The sequence below is a fragment of the Lolium rigidum genome, chromosome 5 (assembly GCF_022539505.1).
Source record: "Lolium rigidum isolate FL_2022 chromosome 5, APGP_CSIRO_Lrig_0.1, whole genome shotgun sequence".
NCBI classification, from domain to species: domain Eukaryota; kingdom Viridiplantae; phylum Streptophyta; class Magnoliopsida; order Poales; family Poaceae; genus Lolium; species Lolium rigidum.
This window is the reverse complement of record NC_061512.1, coordinates 242,772,245-242,792,577: the sequence shown is the minus strand read 5'-3', so window position 1 is coordinate 242,792,577 and position 20,333 is coordinate 242,772,245. Positions and strand designations below refer to the sequence as shown.

The 20,333-nt window shown below is 49.7% G+C and overlaps 1 protein-coding gene across 1 annotated transcript; it reads left to right on the top strand.

The window, feature by feature from the left end:
* The first annotated feature begins 957 nt into the window (after positions 1-957).
* LOC124653761 (E3 ubiquitin-protein ligase BIG BROTHER-like) lies at positions 958-14,221 on the top strand. The gene is made up of 8 exons (XM_047192825.1): positions 958-1,043; positions 11,531-11,548; positions 12,160-12,324; positions 12,446-12,510; positions 12,645-12,689; positions 13,130-13,254; positions 13,371-13,479; positions 13,960-14,221. The coding sequence occupies exons 3-8, from the start codon at positions 12,180-12,182 to the stop codon at positions 13,993-13,995; spliced, it is 525 nt and encodes a 174-aa protein (XP_047048781.1). The 5' UTR covers positions 958-1,043; positions 11,531-11,548; positions 12,160-12,179; the 3' UTR covers positions 13,996-14,221.
* The last annotated feature ends 6,112 nt before the right edge of the window (positions 14,222-20,333 follow it).

Below are 20,333 nucleotides of genomic sequence, written 5' to 3'. Positions count from 1 at the left end.
GGCGAGGCAAGCGAAATCAGCTTGCGTCCTAGGACGGGAAGCCAAAGCCATAACCACTTTATTGTGGGACCATGGTTTCCCCTATACATATGTGTACCCCTCCATCGGAGAGGAGAGGTGGAACACTACACCATTTCTCACACACCAATCTATCATCCGCCTCTCTTTAGCAAGAGTAGTGGAAGCTCGGTTATGATGAAAAGAAAGTTGATCCACCATAGCAGATGCAGTTAGAGCATGATGCATTTGGAAGCTCGGTTTGTTCGTGAAGTCGTTGCTTTGGAAGATGAAGATGTCGACTTGCTTCCTTTGGTTTTTTTTTTGGCATGGCTCTTATTGGTTTGACCAATTTTTTTATTCTTAGGTTGTGTCATGACTCATGAGTACTTGGTGTCACTTTATTTCTCGCAATCATAGTTCTGCCTATTATTTGCCACATCTTCTACTCCAAACATAATTCTGAAGTAGAGTAGTAATTGTATGCATCCTCTTAAATGTGCTAAGTTTTATTACTTTTTAACCTACTTGTACTACCGTTTATGATTATTAATAGATAGATGGAACTTTCGCAAAGAAAATGCTATTCAATTATATGTTTTCATCAATCTTGCATCTCATTTGAAACAGGCTGTGTTCTACTAGATGTGTGTGTGAATCAAAGAGGCTCGGGTGAAATTATGCAATTCTTTTATCTTTTTTCACATATGCAGTTTGATTTAATGTGATGAAAAATAATTTGTAAATGGCGATGAATAAATTTCATTGTTAAGACAAGAAGAACGGACACAAAAGAAAAGAAAGAGAGGATTTAAATCAAGAAAACCCAGATAATTATACGAAATATAAATACCAGTAGGTAGTCTCCATCAATTTGACTCGGGAGCAACCGCGACCACGTCTGTTTCATAAAGCTTCTCGAGTGCACACGGCTGGGCGGCTACCTAGAGAGAGAGAGGGGGGAGATAGTGAGAGAAAGAGAGAGAGGAGGCGGACGAGGGGCGGCAGAGGCGGCGGCGTCACTCTGTTCTTCGGCTCGTTTCCAGGTAGCCGCCCTCCGATAGGGGCTTAGGGTTGATAGAATCCTGCAGGCTGACACGAGACATCGGTACACAGACAAGCGGGGAGAGCGATTTACCCAGGTTCGGGGCCCTCGATGAGGTAAAACCCTTACGTCCTGCCTGTCTCGTTCTTGATTATGATGAAAACAGGTTACAATGGGATGCCGAATAGTTCGGCTGTAATCTCGTCGAGATGCTAGTTTCTAGGGTAACCTAGTTCTAAGCTTCTGGCGGCTAATACTTGCTAAGGTTGATTGTGTCCCTCGATAGCCCCTCTCCTGGCCTTTATATAGGTGGCCGAGGTCCGAGAGATCTAATCGAGTATGAGTAGGTTTACGATGAGATCTATCTCCAATCTTTCCTTGTTCGGCTTCCTCCGCGTCTTGTACTCCAAGTAATCTTCCGTCGCACCGCCCTGGTGGCCCATCTTGCCGTCGGGTTCCTTCATGGGCCTCTCTGTTGGACCACGTAGGGTAGAGCAACATTGGTTACCCGAAGGGTAATGCCCACGTCGATGGCCCCGAGTGTCTAGCCGAACATAATTCGGGTAGAGACTAGAGCATGTCTTCTTCGAAGTCCTTCTCCTCGATCATTCTTGCGTTTCTTTTATCTTCTATTTTCTATCGGGTGCGCGTCGGCGCTCCCGATGGGAGTAGCCCCGAGTCTAGGTACGGATGCTTGCTATCCGTGCGTAGACTCAAGTTGTAACACTCGAACATTTTCTTACACGAAGCTTTTCTGCGGGTCTTTGTAGTCCATCCGATACATTTTCTTTATGCAAGGGATAACGAATAACGTGCCCACGTTACCCTACACAGAATCAAGTCCCCGGGCATGATCCTGGAGTGCGAAAAAAGTTTTATCGGGTGCGCGCTCAGCGCTCCAGATGGAAGTAGCCCCCGAGTCTGGGCACGGGCGCTTACGTCCGGGTCCGGGTGCAGACTCGAATCAAGTTTTCCTTCGAACCTTTATTCTATCGGGTGCGCGTCAGCGCTCCCGATGGGAGTAGCCCCCGAGCCTAGGTGCGGATGCTCGCAATCCGTGCGTAGGCTCAAGTTGTTCACCCGATACTTTCTTATCTCTTCGTATGCAATCATTCCTCATGACGTCATTGATGTCGTTTTTACGTCCCCTTGATTTTGACTGATAAGACGCAACCTGCCAGCCCTGTTTTCGAACAATTCCTGCTCCTCTTTACACGGTTAGCGAGGCACCTCCTCGATTTCCGCAACCATTAACTGGAGAAAAGGCCCATTAACAATACAAAGCCTTCCTTAAGTTCCCCAAGAGATAGAAATCCCTAGCGTTCCCCTTCATTCAATCCTTCGCTGTTCTTCTTCTTCTCCTGTTCACAACCGCTCGCGCCGCCACCACTGTCTTCCGATTTCTCCTAGATCTCACAATGGTGAAAAAGAAGAAACCTAGCGCCGCCGCCAGTTCCACGAGCGGCGGTGCCGCAAAATCTTCCTCGATTCTTTCGAAGGAAGGCGCGCCTGGCGCTCCTCCCCGAGCTCCGGCGCCGATGGCACCACCAAGTTCAGCAGCCAGGCCCGGAGATTGGACAGCCTCTACCGTCACCAAGCGTGACGAAAAAAGATCCCGAAGCCTGGGATTGATCTCCTCCGATGAGGGGAATGTGATCTTTCCAGGTGCGATTTATCGACCTAATCCCCCCGCCGGTTTTACCGTGATGTTCTTATCGTTCTTATACCGAGGTCTTTCGCTTCCCGTCCACGAATTTCTCCTCCACCTCTTGCGAACTTACGAAATCCAGTTATGGCAACTCACTCCCAACTCAATCCTCCACGTTGCTGTGTTTATCACCCTCGCGAAGCATATCCGGGCGTTGAGCCTCATTTTGGGTTGTGGAAAAAGATCTTCTATGTGAAAAGATACAGCAGTAGTAACGGATCTTTTGTCACCGGAGGAGTAGGATTTGTAGCTCGTTCGGATGTCAATTACTTCAATTTCCCAATGAAAGAGTCCGTGCAAGGGTGGAGATTGAAGTGGTTCTATATCAAGGATTCCTTATCACCCGAATCTCAGCTTCCCTGTTTTGTCGATGCCCTTGAAGCCAAGCCCAAGAATTCCTGGAAGAATGTTCTCTCTCCCGACGAAAAAGTAGCTGCCGACGAACTATTTGCTAGATTTCTTCGGATTAAAGAAGCTGATGGCCAAACCATGGTTGGTACGCGAGGTAGCGGCGGTGTTCTTGAAACGTCGAGTCCAACCGAGTTATGGCTAGAATTCGTCCAATGTGGTTGTATTCGGGTCCAAAGGATGAGACCAGAATTAACGCTGCCGAGCTGTCGGAAAAAGAACTGCTTGATGAAGTCCGTCGACTCACTTTCTTCAGCCAAGAAGACTCGATCCCATTGTTGTCCCCGTATACTCCTTTTGATGCCGATCATCCACCACCGGAGGTAATTTTCCTCCTCGGATTCTTCTTATGCTTGCTATTTAGTTAATCAACATGATTACTTGTTATTCTCATTCGTCTTTTCTTCTACGAGACCCTCGTAGCTTCCGGGAATTTCATAACTTGCCAAATGATACTTCCGAAGGAAGAGGCTCTTCGAGAACCCGTTGACTCTCGTACTTGTTGAGCATAAAAACCCAACAAGCGATCACAATGACCCGACAGATTACGAAGCTGCTCATACCAATCTCCCCCATCGGCCGATGACACTTGCGACACAGAGGGATCAGTGCGTGATGATGACACTGATCACGATGCCTTTGTTAATGCAGCTGCGGAGGAGACCAGGGCTCCACCTATGAAGAGGTCAATCGGCGGCTTTGCCGATGAAGATGATCTCCTTGATATGTAAGTGTTTTTCTTCTTCTTACTATTTTCAGCTCCTTGGTCTTTTCATATTTTTCTCATGACTTAGTCGATCAAACCTTCCTTGTAGTGACGATGATTTTATTGAGCCTCCACCTAAGAGGGTCGGGTCCGATCTTGTCTCACCGGCCGCCGCGGCTCACGAAGCTTCGGCTCCTAAAGCGGCTCCCGCGGCGCAAGCATCGGCTGCCTCCTCCCTTTCCGAGAGGGAAAGATGCTCCTGCTGCTGCCACAGCTCCTCCTTCCGTAAGTCTTTGTCGAATTTAACAAGAATCTTCTGGAATGTGTCTTTGCCTAATGATCTTTGTAAAACGTTCCCTTTCGTCAAGGATCTACGAGGTGTGATATCCTCTTTAGAGGCCTTCGCCTCTCAATTCACCTCTCTGGAGGCGGACAAAATCCGGTTGCAGGAGGAGGCTAGGTCTTCCTCTTCAAAGCTGGATGGCGTCATCAAAAAGGCTGCCATAGCTCGCCAGGAGGTCGACTCCCTGAAAGAAGAACTGAACAAGCTGAAGGAGAGGCTGAAGGAGGAGGAAGCTCGGTCGGCAGAAAAGGATGAACTCCTCCGTCGATCCGCCTTGGCCACGCTTGGTAAGTCCCTACATCTCTTGTAGATTACCACTTTTTATGAATATGTTTCTTCGTCAACGATTCCCTTTAATTTCTTTGCAGAAGCCGCCAGCATCCCTGCTACTACTTTGGATAAAGTTCCAAGAAACTCCCCGGCAAATGGTGTGTCAATGGTTCTCGCCACCCACCAGCTTACCCGGGAGCTGCTTGACAAGGGAAAGGGTGCTGCGGCGCGGATGCATTCAATGATATTTCCCAAGGCCAAGCGGGAGAAGACTGCGGGGCAGGCTGATTGATGCCTTCGCGAGTCGACACCAAGGAGGTCATCGAGGTATTCAAGCGCACCTCACGTACCTATGGTGCCCTCCTTGCCTTCCAACTTATGATGGGTTACGGCTTTAAGGCTGACATTGAAGAAATGACTAAGGAGCTGCCGAAAGAGAAAGATGGACGACTTGTTAACTTAAGCGCCTTTACAGGATCCGCCCGTACTTGTGCTCGCCAGCTCCTTGATTTAGTTTCGTCGGGAGAGGCATCGGCTGCCCCCAGCCTGTCGACTCAGACTCAGGCTCCTTGATTGTTGTAACAATTTTACCCTTGGGCTAGTATGAAACATTATTACATTGCGAGAACCCAAGTTTGTAATGAACATCATGTCTTGGCAATGTTGTCAACATACTTTTGTCATAATATCTTTGTTTGTACTTCTTCGATAGGAATTTCTTGTACCTCTCCCGATGGGAGTTACATTGGATGCTTGATTTGCCCATAACCATCATCCTTTTGACGCACGTTGCTCTGCGGGTTTTCCGGTGCCCTCGTTTGTTGATGACTCTTCGGGCGTTCTTCCCGAAGGTGATCGGGTCCAACGAATGAAGGACCGGATCACGCAGATGGAGAAGGACCTGCGCAGCACGTACGCCTTGGCTGCAATTGTCAACAAGAAGAGCGAGATTGCGGCCGACGTAGAGCGGTATGCTCTTACTGAGCTACATAAGGCTACCGAGAGCTTGAACTGTGAGTCCTTTGATTTCTGCGCCCTTTGATTGATAGAATCTTATCTGATCCTTTGCTTACTTCGTGCCGGTTATAGCTACGAACCGTGCGAGAGGAGAACAAACGAATTCATGAACGTGTGAATGCATTGACCCGGCTATCCTCATCCGAAGAGATTTTTCGGCGGGAGCACTCGAAGGCTTCGGCTGTCGCGCGATTTCAAGATCGGGTTCGACGAGGTCCATACCTTTTTTGACAAGTGCTATAAGGCTATGAGGGTGGTTTGGAAGACAATGTTCCCTTTGAACGCAGTTCCTCCAACTCTCCTTGCTTTGATGTCTGAATTTGGTAACGCCAAGAAGGTCCGAGTGTTGGTACGTGCGCAAGTTTTTGCAGGGGCCAGGTTTACACTTGCCCTTGTACTTGCCTGTTATCCTTCGGCAGGTTTACTGTCGATTGCCAACGCTACTGGAGACTTGGAGGCGCTGTACCCGAAGGTATTGTTGCCTGCCAACATAGTTGTCGACAGACTCGAGGAAGACTCAAGGGTACCTGAAGAAGGAGGAACTCCACAAGAGTGATTTCAGGGATTCAATGTCTGTTTTGTAAATAGACAATTTGGCTATTTTATCCAAGTGTTTGGATTTATGTAATGACGCCTTTTTATTCGGTAGATACATGCATATGTACTTTTACCATGTTATTGCCGTTGGCAAGTTTTGTCTTGAGCGAATCTTAGTTGCTCGTTTAGATGTATGTATATTGGTTGGTTAGCAAATCAATTGAGTGATCAGCTCGTGTTGCAGGTTTTGCTAAACCTGTTGTATGCGCAACTTTGCTTTCAACCGTTTTAAATTTTGACAGGCACTCCCGAATATTTCGGGTGTAGTGGTTCTGCCGATGAGCCCGTTGTTCCTTTGATATTTCCATAAGTAAAATATCGAACGTGGGTTGTTGTTTATATGTATTTCAAAACTCTTGCTATTTACGGCACTCGTAGAGGCATCTATAGCGGAGGGAAAGGTGAACGTCCTTTAGCACTTGTAGAGGCTTTTTTGGAGCGCGATCTTCTGCCTTGTACTATGTTTACATAGTGATGGGGCTTAGAAGTTTGTCGTTACTGCAATGCTTAACAAGGAAATAAGGCTTAAGTTCTTATTAATAAGGTAAGCACGATGCTAGAGGGCGGAAAAGGGAAAGCCACAGTTTAAAGTAAAGGAGAAAAGAGAGTAAAGGCTAGTAGACTGCTTAGGCACGGAAGGGGTTCTTCTCCTCTTCTGGCTTCTTCACCACGTTAGTGATTGCTGTAGCGTTGCTGGTTTCGTCAGGGGTTTGGGCGGTGATTGCCATCGTCTTGCTATCTCCTAAGCCTTCTGTGCCATCAGCTGCCGAACCCTTTGCTGCCGAGGCTTCTGCTGCCGAAGCTTCTGCTGCCGAAGCTTCTGCTGTCGAAGCTTTAAGGGTGAGAGCGGCTGGCTTCTTCTTGGCGTCCCTGCCATCTTTTTCTTCCTTAATTTCTCGTATAGACAGCTTGGGCGGAGGGTCGACGATTTCTTGCTGTGACCCGAACTTTGCAGCAATCCTCTGAAAGTCGCGATCACAATTGTCCGAGCGTGAGAAACTTCCATAGACTGTGGTGTTTGTCCCGTTGTTCCCAGGCATTTTCAGCTTGAGGTATGCATAATGCGGCACATCCATGAACTTGGCATACGCTGGTCTCCCGAGTATAGCGTGATACTGTGACTCCCAGTTCACCACTTCAAACTCGATCTTTTCCTTCCTGAAATTGTCGGCCCTGCCGAAGATGACATTCAGGTAGACTTTGCCAAGAGAGTAGCCCGGTGCGGTTGGAAGGATCCCATGGAAGCAGGTGTCTGTTTCTTCCAACATGTTCATGGTGATCCCCATACTTCTAATTGTGTCAACAAATATCAGGTTTAGCCCGCTTCCACCATCCATGAAGACTTTGCTCATCTTGAACCCCCCAATTTGTGCTTCGACTACCAAGGCAGCGTGACCTGGTTTTGGTATGGTTATCGGGTGATCTTCTCGACTGAACGTAATGTTCGAGAGGACCATTCGACGTACTCGGGGATGTTTGCCATGATGCTTTACGCCAAGTTGATCTCTCGGGTGAGTTTCTTCATCTCTCTTTTCGAGACACCTGTCCTATGGATCATGCTCATCCGCCCACGTGGTGGTGGAAATGCCTCGTTGGGATGATGAGGTTGAGCTTGTTGGACCCGATGTTGCGGTGGGGGTGGTGGTGGTGGCGGTAGGCTGTTGCTGGCTCTGCCTGTTGGATGAGCTTATGCATATCGATGAAGCTGCCGATAGTCCACGAGCGGGTGGCTAGACTTTATTTTACCATCCTTGGAATCGGTATATGAATGCAGGTAGCATGGGGCGTTGATGCTGCTCGGCGTAGGGTAGTTCGGGTGTTCTCTCGTTGTCGTTGTTTATAGTTGCCACGGTTCCCGCGAGTTGCTCAGATTACCGTCCCGTCGATCATCTCGCTTTGTCATCATACCGATCACCCTGCCGATCGAGTAGCCTGCGGCCACCAAGTTGTTGTCATCGTAAGCTGCGGTTCTTCCTTCTCTTGTTGCGATCCCTTCGACCACCCGAGTCATGTTTCGGCTGGTCATCTTCTTCGTCGTCGCTGCGTTGTCATGGCTTTCGAACGTTGTCTTCGCCATCGGCCCAGCTGTTGGCGATTTCCATTAACTTGGTTATGGTTTTCGGATTTTTGCGCCCAAGTTCCTCTATGTAGCTTTCCCGCTGAACGCCGTCGCTGAAAGCGTCGATTGCTCTGTCGAAAGATACGTCTTCGGCGGCGTTCAGGAGTTTTGTGAATCTCCCGATGTATGAACGCATCGACTCCTTCTGCTTCTGGCGGCAATTCCGCAGCTCTTCGATTCCGACGGGCCTCTTGTATGTTGCTTGGAAGTTGGCGACGAAGGCATCTACTAGGTCATCCCATGATTTAACAGAACCTTTCGGCAGCCCCCTTAGCCAGGCCCGTGCTGAATCCTTCAAGTAAAGTCTGTAAGCATTGCATTGTCTGCTATCCGGTTTCCTTTGTGCGGGATCACGGTCTGCGGGTAGTCGTCTATCCAGGACCTTGGTTCTTGCTGCCCATCGTACTTGGCGGCATCAGTAGGGGGTAGGCTTGAACTTTTTGGGCGGCATCGTTTCGCGGATCTTGTAACTTAGACAGTCGGCTCCCCTAAGCTCGCCGTCGTACTCCTGGTCTTCGTCCGAAGAATCGCTGTCGTCGTCCTTCCTAGCGGCGCGTCGCCGCCTTGCTTTGTCGATCCTGCTCTGGGTGATTTCGTCTCGAGCATCTCTCGCATGATGTTTCGACCCACTGCCTTGGACGATGGTCCTTTCTTTTGGCGGGACTAGGTTGTTCCCCAATATTGCGAGACTCTCCAGGGCACCTCGATGAGCTTGAGCCATGGATCCTTCGGGGCGGTTGATGAGGTATGCGGCGAGGTTGGCCGTTGCTCCCGCAACGGTTTTCGGCCGTGGCATGCCGGCGGTATCCATAATCATGAAGGATTTGGTCGGGTTCGACGTTATTTTTACGGCGTCATCTTCGAAAGCCTCGGATAGTCTTGACCGGTTCTTGCATCGTTCCGTGAGTGTTTCGGGAGGCACTCCCTTGCGAGCCCCTTCGCCGTTCGCTGGATCGATCCGCCGCGAGATAGGCGTCTCTCAAGGGTGGCTTGCTCTTTCGACGAGTGCTCCCGGTTTTTCTCTAGTATGGAGCGATAAGCATTGAGGGTTCCAACCGAAGTTCCTGCGGGGAGCGGCGTGTTGTTGAGTACTCGCTGCCCTTGCGCCGCCCACTCCTCATCCGCGATGGTGTAATCGGCTGTCGCGGTTGCTGGCGCTGTTTTCAAAACTTGCCCTTCTACTGGAACGGGGGGTATGGTCCTCGTCTCCTCTGCGCCTTGCGTTTCCCGTGTTATTGGCGACATAAACCTGATGGTGTGCCGTTCTTCGGGTGGTTCCCTGGATGATGCTGTCGATACTGTCCTCTCCCGATGAATATTGGGCGGTGCAGATGAACGGCGTGTCGCTTGACCCCAGCCCGTGCCTGGTGTCACGGTTCGAGCGATGAGTACGAAGTTAGTTTCGAGGATGAGGAATCATCCGACCCTACCGACATGGAGGACACCGAGCGGGGAGTCGAGGGCACGGGTGAGCACGTCGATCCCGTCGGTCCAGCCGACGGATCGAGTGATGATGACGCGCTTGAACCCGCCGATCCGGAAGTGGGGGATTCCGGCAATCGAAGGATTCCTCTGCGTTGACGTTGTAGTGGACGGCTGCCGAAGGTCATCTCCATGTTCCCTTGTAGATCCGAAAAGTTCGAGCGGGAGGAATCGCTGTGTGGAGTAAACTCGTAGGAGCCGAATCGAATCGGGCTTCCCAGGGTTGGTGACGATGGTGTCGATGAAGCTGCTGATGAAGCTGCCGGCGAAGCCGCCGGTGTCATGATCGGATCTGCCGATGCCCTGCCTTGTGCCGACAGGGTCCCCACTGACGGCGCCAATTGTCGAGGGTGCACCTCGGCAATGCCCTCCGATAGGGGCTTAGGGTTGATGGAATCCTGCAGGCTGACACGAGACATCGGTACACAGACAAGCGGGGAGAGCGATTTACCCAGGTTCGGGACCCTCGATGAGGTAAAACCCTTACATCCTGCCTGTCTGTTCTTGATTATGATGAAAACAGGTTACAATGGGATGCCGAATAGTTCGGCTGTAATCTCGTCGAGATGCTTGTTGCTAGGATAACCTAGTTCTAAGCTTCTGCTGGCTAATACTGCTAAGGTTGATTGTGTCCCTCGATAGCCCTCTCCCGGCCTTTATATAGGTGGCCAGGTCCTGAGAGATCTAATCGAGTACGAGTAGGTTTACAGTAGATCTATCTCCAATCTTTCCTTGTTCGGCTTCCTCCGCGTCTTGTACTCCAAGTAATCTTCCGTCGCACCGCCCTAGTAGCCCATCTTGCCGTCGGGTTCCTTCATGGGCCTCCTGTTGGACCACGTAGGGTAGAGCAACATTGGTTACCCGAAGGGTAATGCCCACGTCAATCGGAGAGGAGAGGTGGAACACTACACCATTTCTCACACACCAATCTATCATCCGCCTCTCTTTAGCAAGAGTAGTGGAAGCTCGGTTATGATGGAAAGAAAGTTGATCCACCATAGCAGATGCAATTAGAGCATGATGCATTTGGAAGCTCGGTTTGTTCGTGAAGTCGTTGCTTTGGAAGATGAAGATGTCGACTTGCTTCCTTTGGATTTTTTTTTTTGGCATGGCTCTTATTGGTTTGACCAATTTTTTTATTCTTAGGTTGTGTCATGACTCATGAGTACTTGGTGTCACTTTATTTCTCGCAATCATAGTTGGTTCTGCCTATTATTTGCCACATCTTCTACTCCAAACATAATTCTGAAATAGAGTAGTAATTGTATGCATCCTCTTAAATGTGCTAAGTTTTATTACTTTTTAACCTACTTGTACTACCGTTTATGATTATTAATAGATAGATGGAACTTTCGCAAAGAAAATGCTATTCAATTATATGTTTTCATCAATCTTGCATCTCATTTGAAACAGGCTGTGTTCTACTAGATGTGTGTGTGAATCAAAGAGGCTCTGGGTGAAATTATGCAATTCTTTTATCTTTTTTCACATATGCAGTTTGATTTAATGTGATGAAAAATAATTTATAAATGGCGATGAATAAATTTCATTGTTAAGACAAGAAGAACGGACACAAAAGAAAAGAAAGAGAGGATTTAAATCAAGAAAACCCAGATAATTATACGAAATACAAATACCAGTAGGTAGTCTCCATCAATTTGACTCGGGAGCAACCGCGACCACGTCTGTTTCATAAAGCTTCTCGAGTGCACACGGCTGGGCGGCTACCTAGAGAGAGAGAGAGAGGGGGGAGATAGTGATTGAAAGAGAGAGAGAGAGGAGGCGGACGAGGGGCGGCAGAGGCGGCGGCGTCACTCTGTTCTTCGGCTCGTTTCCAGAGACGAAGCTGCGGCAAGGTACACCATATCCTCGATCTCCCTCGGTTTCTTCCGATAATTGCTGGGGAATTGCGTGCTGTTGATCCGGAAAAATCGTTCTCTCCTCAACTTTCCTCCCCTTTTCTGCGAGTCCCCGCGATTTCCCCAACAGAAGATTTCTCAGATATTCCTTAGGTTCCGTCTTTTCCCCCTTCTGTTCTTGGGCATGGCTATCATGTTCATCTGTTCGGAATTGAACTTAGAAATGTATTTTGACATGCTAAAGAAGAAGGAGATAGTACTTATTTGTTAGTATGAATATCAATTTTGGGTTGTATTTTGATCTTATGTAGAAATTCGGAATCTCGTAGGTGATTACGAAGTCCTGACTGCTCGTTCTAAGAGTAGAATTTAGCTGGTATTTAGTTGGAGTGTGTGATTGTCTACTTCTACCAGAGCATCAGCATGTCTAAGAAGTCCCTCTTCCTCCAATAGTTGCTCTAGTCAATCTGAAAAGAGGAAGTATGGACTGCAATTATCAGCTTTAAATGCAAGTCCGAACACAATATCCGAATGGTCCTTCAGTTAAGATTATAAGCAAGAACAGGTTTAATTTATTAATAACAAAGTTCATTGGCAACTTGCTTCAGGGAAGTGTCACAGTTCATCAATGGCAGCTCCCAATACCTATGCAGTCCATGTCTCCTCGGAGACCCACAAGATTGAGGCCTGGTGCCAATCTGATGAAGCTTTGGCAAGGCAATTGCAAGACGAGGAGGATTCGCGTGATGCTGCTGCTACAAGGGAACTTGCTGGTATAATATAGTGCTACTACTCCCAGTCTCCAAGCATCTTCTGATTTCATCCAAGTGGGTTCATTAGCTGTACTCAACTAATACTCACGCTTGCTACATGTTCATGGTGCACTGTTTTTAGGTAATATATCCTTGGAAACACCATCACCAGCTGTTGAGTATATACCTGCCAATAATGCAGCTCAGGTTTGTTGCTTTTCTACTCTTCTGCTTCCTCTGTTGGTTCATTGGGATCATCACCACATTCCATGGAAGGGGATTATTCCAGGTGTCTGTGTGGGGGCCTATAATGATGAGCTGATGACAATTTGTATCTGCAGGTGGCGAGGGAAGACAATGTCGACCCGGATAATATGTCATACGAGGTATGTTTCTTCTCTTTTATCTTGTGGAAAGAACTATATCAAGTTATTCTATCCTTTAGGATGTACAAAAGAGTTAAATACTGCAATTACTCGCCGGTTCAGAGATACCAAACAAACTTATGCTGATATAGTGAAAACTAAGCGTAATTTGGTAATACTTGCCACTAAGATTAACTATTCCTTGCGAGGCTACTTCCCTGTATTGCTTAGAAGTTTATTTTTGGTTGACACATAAGACACAAGTTCACTTATACAACTTACTCGCGTATAAAACATTCACTTATTCTATTTTGCATCTTGGGTTTGACATCAAAATAAGTTGGATATTGCCCGCAAAAAAAAGTTGGATATAAATTGACGCACTTCCATTGACCTGTCATAGCGCACGCCAGTTCCATTTCTATACAATTTTTTAATGTTATTTTGTATTTTTTTTGTAGCAACTACAAGCAATTGGTGAAGCTGTAGGAACTCAATCTAGAGGCTTATCTGATGACCTGATATGCTATCTGGTGCCGTTCAGGAACAAGTGCAACTTCTTCTCCAGCAAAAAGAATACTGAGGAGTATGTTACAATTAATTTTACTCTCAAGATTTGCTTGTACTTTCTTAATTTAGCAGCAGCCATAGGCCATGTTGTAAGTTGGCTTACCAAGACATCTATACAACATGTCCGTGCAGATGTGTGATCTGCAAATCAACCTACAAAAGCCGACAGAAGTTGATAAGATTGCCCTGCAGCCATTGTTACCATGCAGATTGCATAACTCGCTGGCTTAAGATCAACAAGGTAAAGTTATTTTATTTTGAATAAATGATATGATATCTCTACAATTCAAAACAGAAGCTTTTATCTTCTACTCGTAGATACTAATATAAACCTGTTGTATGTTTTCATATCGGTCAAGAAAACCAATTGATAAATGCCGAGAATAGGCAATTTTTGTATATGCATTGTCAGAGCACCATATGGTCGATACAGATTTTCTGATGGCGTTATTTTAATAACCTGGGATTGGAATGTACCTAAAGTCTTGGCTCTTGATAGGACTGCATGGAGATCAGCGATCCATGTGCCAAAACCTTAGTTACTCGTTTTTTTTTCTTTCTTCTTGTTTTGGTCTCTTCTGTTGGGTTTCATATCTAGCCTACCCCAACTTGCTTGAGAAAATGGCTTTGATGATGATGATGTTGTTGTTTTAATAACCTATATTGCATGCTATTAGGATCATTATCTGATATTGCGATCTATATCTTTGTCTTCTTTCAGGCATGCCCAGTCTGCAATGAGGAGGTATTCGGGTGAGCTGTGACGTTTGTGGCTATAATTCAGCCTCGTTGTCATGATTTCAGGCCACTTTGCTCTGCTGCGATCTACTATGCTACCCATAACCTAGTTGTTTGATGTGTTCATCCGACTCAGTTTTTATCACAAACCGATAGATCTGTGTTGGTACTACGATGGTTGCAGTTTTCTAAGAATGCAACCAAGCAGGAGTATTTCAGTAAATAATAGTATGGTTTGGTATGTATTGCATTGCACTGTCTTTTAAGTTAGCCCATTGTGTATAGTAAGAAGCAAGAGTGTCAATGTTATATACCTCTAGGGATCTGCCATCTTTTGCTTATATTATATCAATAATATTGGACAGTTGCGCATGGTTCTCTCAGCCAGAGTCCTTTCTTTTTTGTGAATTGCGAGGTGGTGTGAGCTTCCCCACATATTGTTATATTAACTCGAAAGATAACATAGTCGTTACAAAGTTGCACACTTCGTGCAGTCAGAAGTCACACACCAAACTGTTTTATTAGTAGAGGGGGTAGATGAAGCAAACATGTCCTAAACAAGAATTGGGAACTTATCCCCAATACTGATATGAGTTGAAGCTAAAGACGATGACTATAGAGGATCTTGATATAACTGTATGTTTTCTCAGGGCTTTTGCTGTTGTTTGTTTCGATTCCTACGACCTGGTGTATTTTTTGTGTTAATCAATCAAGTAAAACCGTTTACTCGAAAGAAAAAATCAGTAGATTCCTTTATCCAGCAAGAAGAGATCGTGTGCAAGTACAATTTTGGTTTCCTCTTGTCAGTGGGTATACCAATAATATCCTTGGATCATGCACCAGTAGTATTAGATCTCAGTGTGATTGGTGGTTGCTTAAACATTGGCGATTGCAAATGTTATTACATAGTTAATTAATCATGGAGCATGGTCCAGTGCTGACAATGATCCACTCCATCCGGTGTAGATTCCTGTGCTGATAAACGTTCTTGTCGGCATATATCTCCTTTAGATTATTAAGTTGTTATTTTTTTAGAAAGAAGGCTCGAGCAGAGCCCGGCTTTAAATTACTGAAGCCACACCATACAACCGAAGGTCCAAGATACAACTCACACCGATAGCACGAAAGGTAACACAGTTCACGAACTAACACATCCAAATGCCCCAACATTTGGAGAACACATACACACAGACATAAACATAATCCAGATACATGCTAGATATGATAAAGACAGCTAAGAATGCTATGTCTGCATCCTGGAGGAAGTGTGGAGCGTGCGCAGTCTGTCAATGGTCAGCTCCACAGCCTCACGGTCCTGTCTCCTAGCCACTTGCTTCCACACCTGTAGATAGAGAGACATTTTGTATATGCAATCAGCGGGTTGACTAGGGAAGCGCCCCTCAATGGAAAATTTGTTTCTAATGTTCCACAGGGTCCAGCACAGCGCCGCACAGCTAATCCAGTAGACCCGTTTAGTTTGGCCTCTGTACGGTTGAAGCAGCCTATAAACGTCCGCCAAACACGTGGGGTTCCAAGTACAATGCAGTAATTCTCTAACCGCACTCCACAAGAATCTGGCTAAGACGCAGGTGAAGAAGATGTGGTTTGTGTCCTCCATCTCTCCACAAAGGGCACATCTCCCCGAAGATGGCCCCCTCCTCCTACGAATATTGTCATTGGAGGGAAGGCGTTTACGCACTAGCTGCCAGAGGAAGATCCTGATCTTGAGAGGGACAGCGATCCTCCAAAGCACCCCATAGTGTTTCCGTGTCGTGCCCTGGCATAGCCTGAGATATAGGGATCGTACAGAGAACTCTCCAGAGGGTTCGAGAGACCATCGGATCACATCCCGCCCGGCCCTCAGACCCACTGCCTGGAGATCCCTCCGGATGTCAGTGAGCTCCCTGTGCTCAAGCACACGCCAAGCTCCCTGCGCAAGGGGATGTCCCAAAACCCACCGGCCGCGGCTTGTGCCACCGAGGCCTCCGGGTCCGCCGTTATGGCGAAAAGGCACTGGGAATCTCTCCCGAAAGGGTCTCGGTCCTAACCACCAATCGTGCCAGAACCGGGTCGATGTCCCACTTACCACTTGATGCTTTGTCCCCAAACATAGCACTCGCTTGATCCTCTGAAGCGTGTTCCAGAATTGTGACCCTCTTGGGTGCGAGTCTACCCAGATGTCTCTACCGTTCAGGTATTTGCCGCGAATGATGTCCGCCCACAAACCCTGAGCGCCAGTCATGATTTTCCAAACCCATTTTGCCATGAGACAAACGTTCATGAGTTTGGTGTCCATGATGCCAAGTCCCCCCATGGACTTGGGCATACACACCGCGTCCCACCTGACCCAATGATATTTCTTCTTTGGGCCGTTAGCTTCCCAAAAGAATTTCGCGCGGTGTTTGCGAAGGACGTCGTGTATGCCGTCCCCAAGCATGCACACCCCCATGGCGTGTAAGGGCAGGCTAGACAGGCAAGCGTTCACCAGGATGAGACGTGCCGCCGAGGACATGAATTTACCCGCCCACGGGTCTGCCCGTTTAGCCACCTTTGCTGTTAGCGGACCCCAATCCGCGGCCGTAATGGCATGGTCGGAGATAGGAAGGCCAAGATATGTGAAGGGAAAGGACCCTTGTTTGCAGTTAAGCATGTTGGCAATCCTCTGCTTCTCCAGGTCCGAGGTCCCCATGACCATGACCTCACTCTTATGGAAGTTAATGCGGAGCCCCGACATGTTCTCAAAACAGAGAAGGAGGAACTTCAAGTTGGTAATAGCCAGGTCCTCCGGCTGGATCATCATCCTCCGGCTGAATCATGATGATCGTGTCATCCGCATACTGTAAATGTGATACCCCTCCTGGTATGATGTGCGGGATAACACCCTCAATGTGTCCCGCAGCAAGGGCTCTGTCCAAAATCGCGGCGAGCGCCTCGGCCACGAAATCGAAGAGGAGGGGGGATAGCGGGTCCCCTTGACGCACGCCTCGCCCATTCCTAAAGTAGTTGCCTACCTCACCGTTGATGGTGATCGCTGTTTGGCCCCCCGAGACCAAACTGAGCACCCGGTGGACCCACCCTAGGTTAAACCCCTTCCGGAGGAGCACCTCCCGGAGAAAAGACCAATTGACTCGACCGTAGGCTTTCTCAAAGTCAAGTTTCAAGAAGACTCCCCTAAGTCTCTTGGATTTCGTCTCATGGATGATCTCCTGAAGGGAAATAATCCCCTCATGAATGTGTCTACCCTTAATGAAGGCCGTCTGGGTTCTACCAATGTATCTGTTAGCTATGGGGAAAAGCCTGATCGCAAACGCTTTAGCAACAAATTTAAAGATAACGTTGATCAGTGCAATCAGGCGGAATTGGCGAATATCCTCCGCCCCCTGAACCTTGGGGATGAGCGTAAGCACCCCAAAGTTAAGTCTCGCGATATCCACACGTCCCAGTGCAAAGCCGTTAAGGATGGCCAAGATGTAGGGCTTGACCAAGACCCAAAATCTCTTGAAGAAAATGACCGGGAACCCGTCCGGGCCGGGAGCCGTGTCGACCTTCATACTCTTAAGCACCCCGTCCACCTCCTCCCCTGGGAAGGATAGCATAAGGTCCTCATTCTCAGCGTCCGAAACCCGTCGATCCGCCACCCAGGTGTCCTGCGTTAAGGAGAACAGCCTGTTCTCCCCTTCCGCCCCCATAAGGTTACGGTAGAAGCTATAGATGTGCTCCTGCAGGTCCCTGCTCTCAGTGATGATCCCCTGATCAGTCACCAGACGGGCGATGGTGCATTTGCGTCTGCGCCCATTGGCAATCGCATGGAAGTACGCCGTATTCGCATCCCCATGGAGGAGCCAGGACTGGCGTCCACGCTGTCTCCAATACTCCTGCTCCATCTTGAGCAAGTGGGTGAGTTGGCCTTCCAGATGATACCTCAGCGCCCAGCCCTCGTCGTCCAGACCCGTGGTATCTGCACGTGTATCAAGGGCCTGAATCCTCCCGAGGATGTCCTCCTTCAGGTCCCGGTCAGCTTTCCCAATGTTGGCTCCCCAGCCCTTGAGGAATTGCCTCAGACCTCCGGAAACGTGCTGCCAGGCATCAATGGGGTCTAAGAAGGGGCCCCCTAGTCCCTCCAAGCTATGCCACTTAGCCGTGACCAAATCCCCAAAATCCGCGCGTTGCAGCCAGCCCTTCTCAAAGTAGAAGCGTGGGGCACGGCGTCTAGCGTCCTCCCCAGAATCCAGGATCAGAGGAGCATGGTCCGATCCGATGATCGTCAGGCCAGTGAGGGAGCACAGGGGAAATAACATCTCCTAGTCGGTGGAAACCAACACCCTATCAAGGACACTCCTCACCGGGTTCAGCTGTTTGTTAGTCCAGGTGTATCTGGCTCCGCCCCTGCGGATCTCGCGAAGTGCAAGGTCAGCGATACATTCGTTGAACCTGTGCACCCGCGGCCAGTGGATGTTGTCATTGGATTTATCTTCTGGTCCCCTAATCAGGTTAAAGTCGCCGCCAACCACCAGTGGAAAGGGGCAGGCGTTGACGGCAGTCGACAATTCCCCCAAGAATTCGTCGGAGAAGCGGTGGTCCGCCGGGCCATAAACCACGAAAACCGTCCACATAGTGTTAGTGGCTAATTGGAGGATATCCACCCTAAGGAAGAACCTCCCCTCCGTCCAGGCGATTGCCTCGAACGTGTCCTCGTTGACCCCCACGAGGATCCCTCCCGAGTGCCCCAACGCCGGGAGGGAGTGCCAAGCAAATTTCCCTTGTGGGTCAATCGATCTCAGGTCCGTCTGCGAGAACTCGCGTTTGATCGTCTCCTGCAGACCCACAATGTCAAGATGCTCTCGGGTTAGGAGTTCCCGGATCTGTGGCTGGCGCCCCGGCGCGTGATAGCCACGAATGTTCCAGAAGCCCGCTCTCATGGCGCTCCTGGGCACCTCCGTCCGCGACGGGTGGCCAACCTGGTCTTGCTCCTGCCCCTTGCATTGGCGTGGGGGGCAGTATCCATGTCGTGTGAAGGGTCAGCAGAAGCCTCCCCACTCACCACGACAACCTCTGCCTGAGCGGTCTCGCTCGACTCAGCAGGAGCCTCCCCCAACAGGGAAGCCTCACCGGCCTCACTATGGGCCCGGCGGGCGGCAGCAAACGCTAATGCCGCTTGAGCCTCTTCCTTGGCACGGATAAACGAGATAACGTCCGTAGCCGTCCCCGCTACAACGGAGAAGGCCAGCCCTGCATCGTGCGCCACCGTCTCCAGGTGCTCATCCGACACCTCCCGCAAAACCACGAACTCGGAGACAGAAGGGGGGGTGGGATCGTACCTGTCGGGTCGAGGTTCTTGGCCGCGGTGAACTCCTGGGCGCGCTGCATGATGGGGACAGCCGACGCTGGACCCTGGAGCCGGGCACTCTTGCGCGCCGGGCCAACTGGCACAGTCCTCGTGCGTCGAGCCCGCGGCACCGTCGCCTCGCTGAGCACCGGCCTGCGCGCGAAGTCGTCCGTGTCGTCCACAACGCCCCCTTCCTCCTCAGCCTCCGCCACACGACCAGTGTCCTTGTGCGTCGCCGGAGACCCCAACGAGTCCTCGGAGTCGTAGTCCGACCCGGTGGTGAGAAGCGTGGAGGAGTCGACCGGCGGGGATACCGGCGGGTCCGTCCTGATCGCTGAAGGCGGGTGGGTGGGAGCTTGCTCCCTCCGCGCTCCCTCGGCCGCCCTGGTCTGCTCCAATACCACCAGAGGGACCGGCCAGGGTGCGGACTTGCTCAGATTAGACCCATGCCGGTCAATCCGCAACTCCACCGGCCACGGAGGGCCGGCGGCTCACGGCACCCCGGCCGTGATGACCGCCACCGGCTCCGCCGGCTCACCGGTCGCCTCCTCGGCAGGCTCCCTGCTCGCGTGGTGGCCGGCGGCGACTTGCTTGCGCTCCGCCGCCTTGGCTCTGTCCTTGTCTCCCAGAGCCCTCCACTCGTCCTCCGAGGGGGAGTTGGCGTCGTCGTCATCATCATCCATATCATCATCCTGATGTGGAGGAGATGGCGGCCGCGGCGCCGAGGTCGCCCCCGAGGCTCCTCGACGCGGATGCCCACGTTGTAGCCGAGGCTGTTGTGGAAGAACTGCACCGCCCCATTCAGCTTGGATGGGTTGCGGCACGCCACGCGCATTCTCACCGGGCCCCTAGCCTTGAGGGTGCTGTGATCCACCTCGAGTGGCCTGCCCAACATGCGCATGCCCACCATGAGCCTCCTGGTGCGGCGCATGCACCTCGGCTGCCCGGAGATACGCACCCAGACCTCCTGGAGCTTCTCCGCCGGCGCCGGGTCCGCATCGGCAAGCTTGATGTCCACCACCGTGCCGCGG

What these genes read in the sequence shown, in the direction of transcription:
- LOC124653761 (XM_047192825.1), top strand. Translation starts at nt 12,180, where the DNA reads ATGGCAGCTCCCAATACCTATGCAGTCCATGTCTCCTCGGAGACCCAC. An exon ending in CTGCCAATAATGCAGCTCAG is followed by an intron (nt 12,511 to 12,644) that starts GTTTGTTGCTTT and finishes TTGTATCTGCAG; the next exon opens with GTGGCGAGGGAAGACAATGT. An exon ending in GCTGGCTTAAGATCAACAAG is followed by an intron (nt 13,480 to 13,959) that starts GTAAAGTTATTT and finishes GTCTTCTTTCAG; the next exon opens with GCATGCCCAGTCTGCAATGA.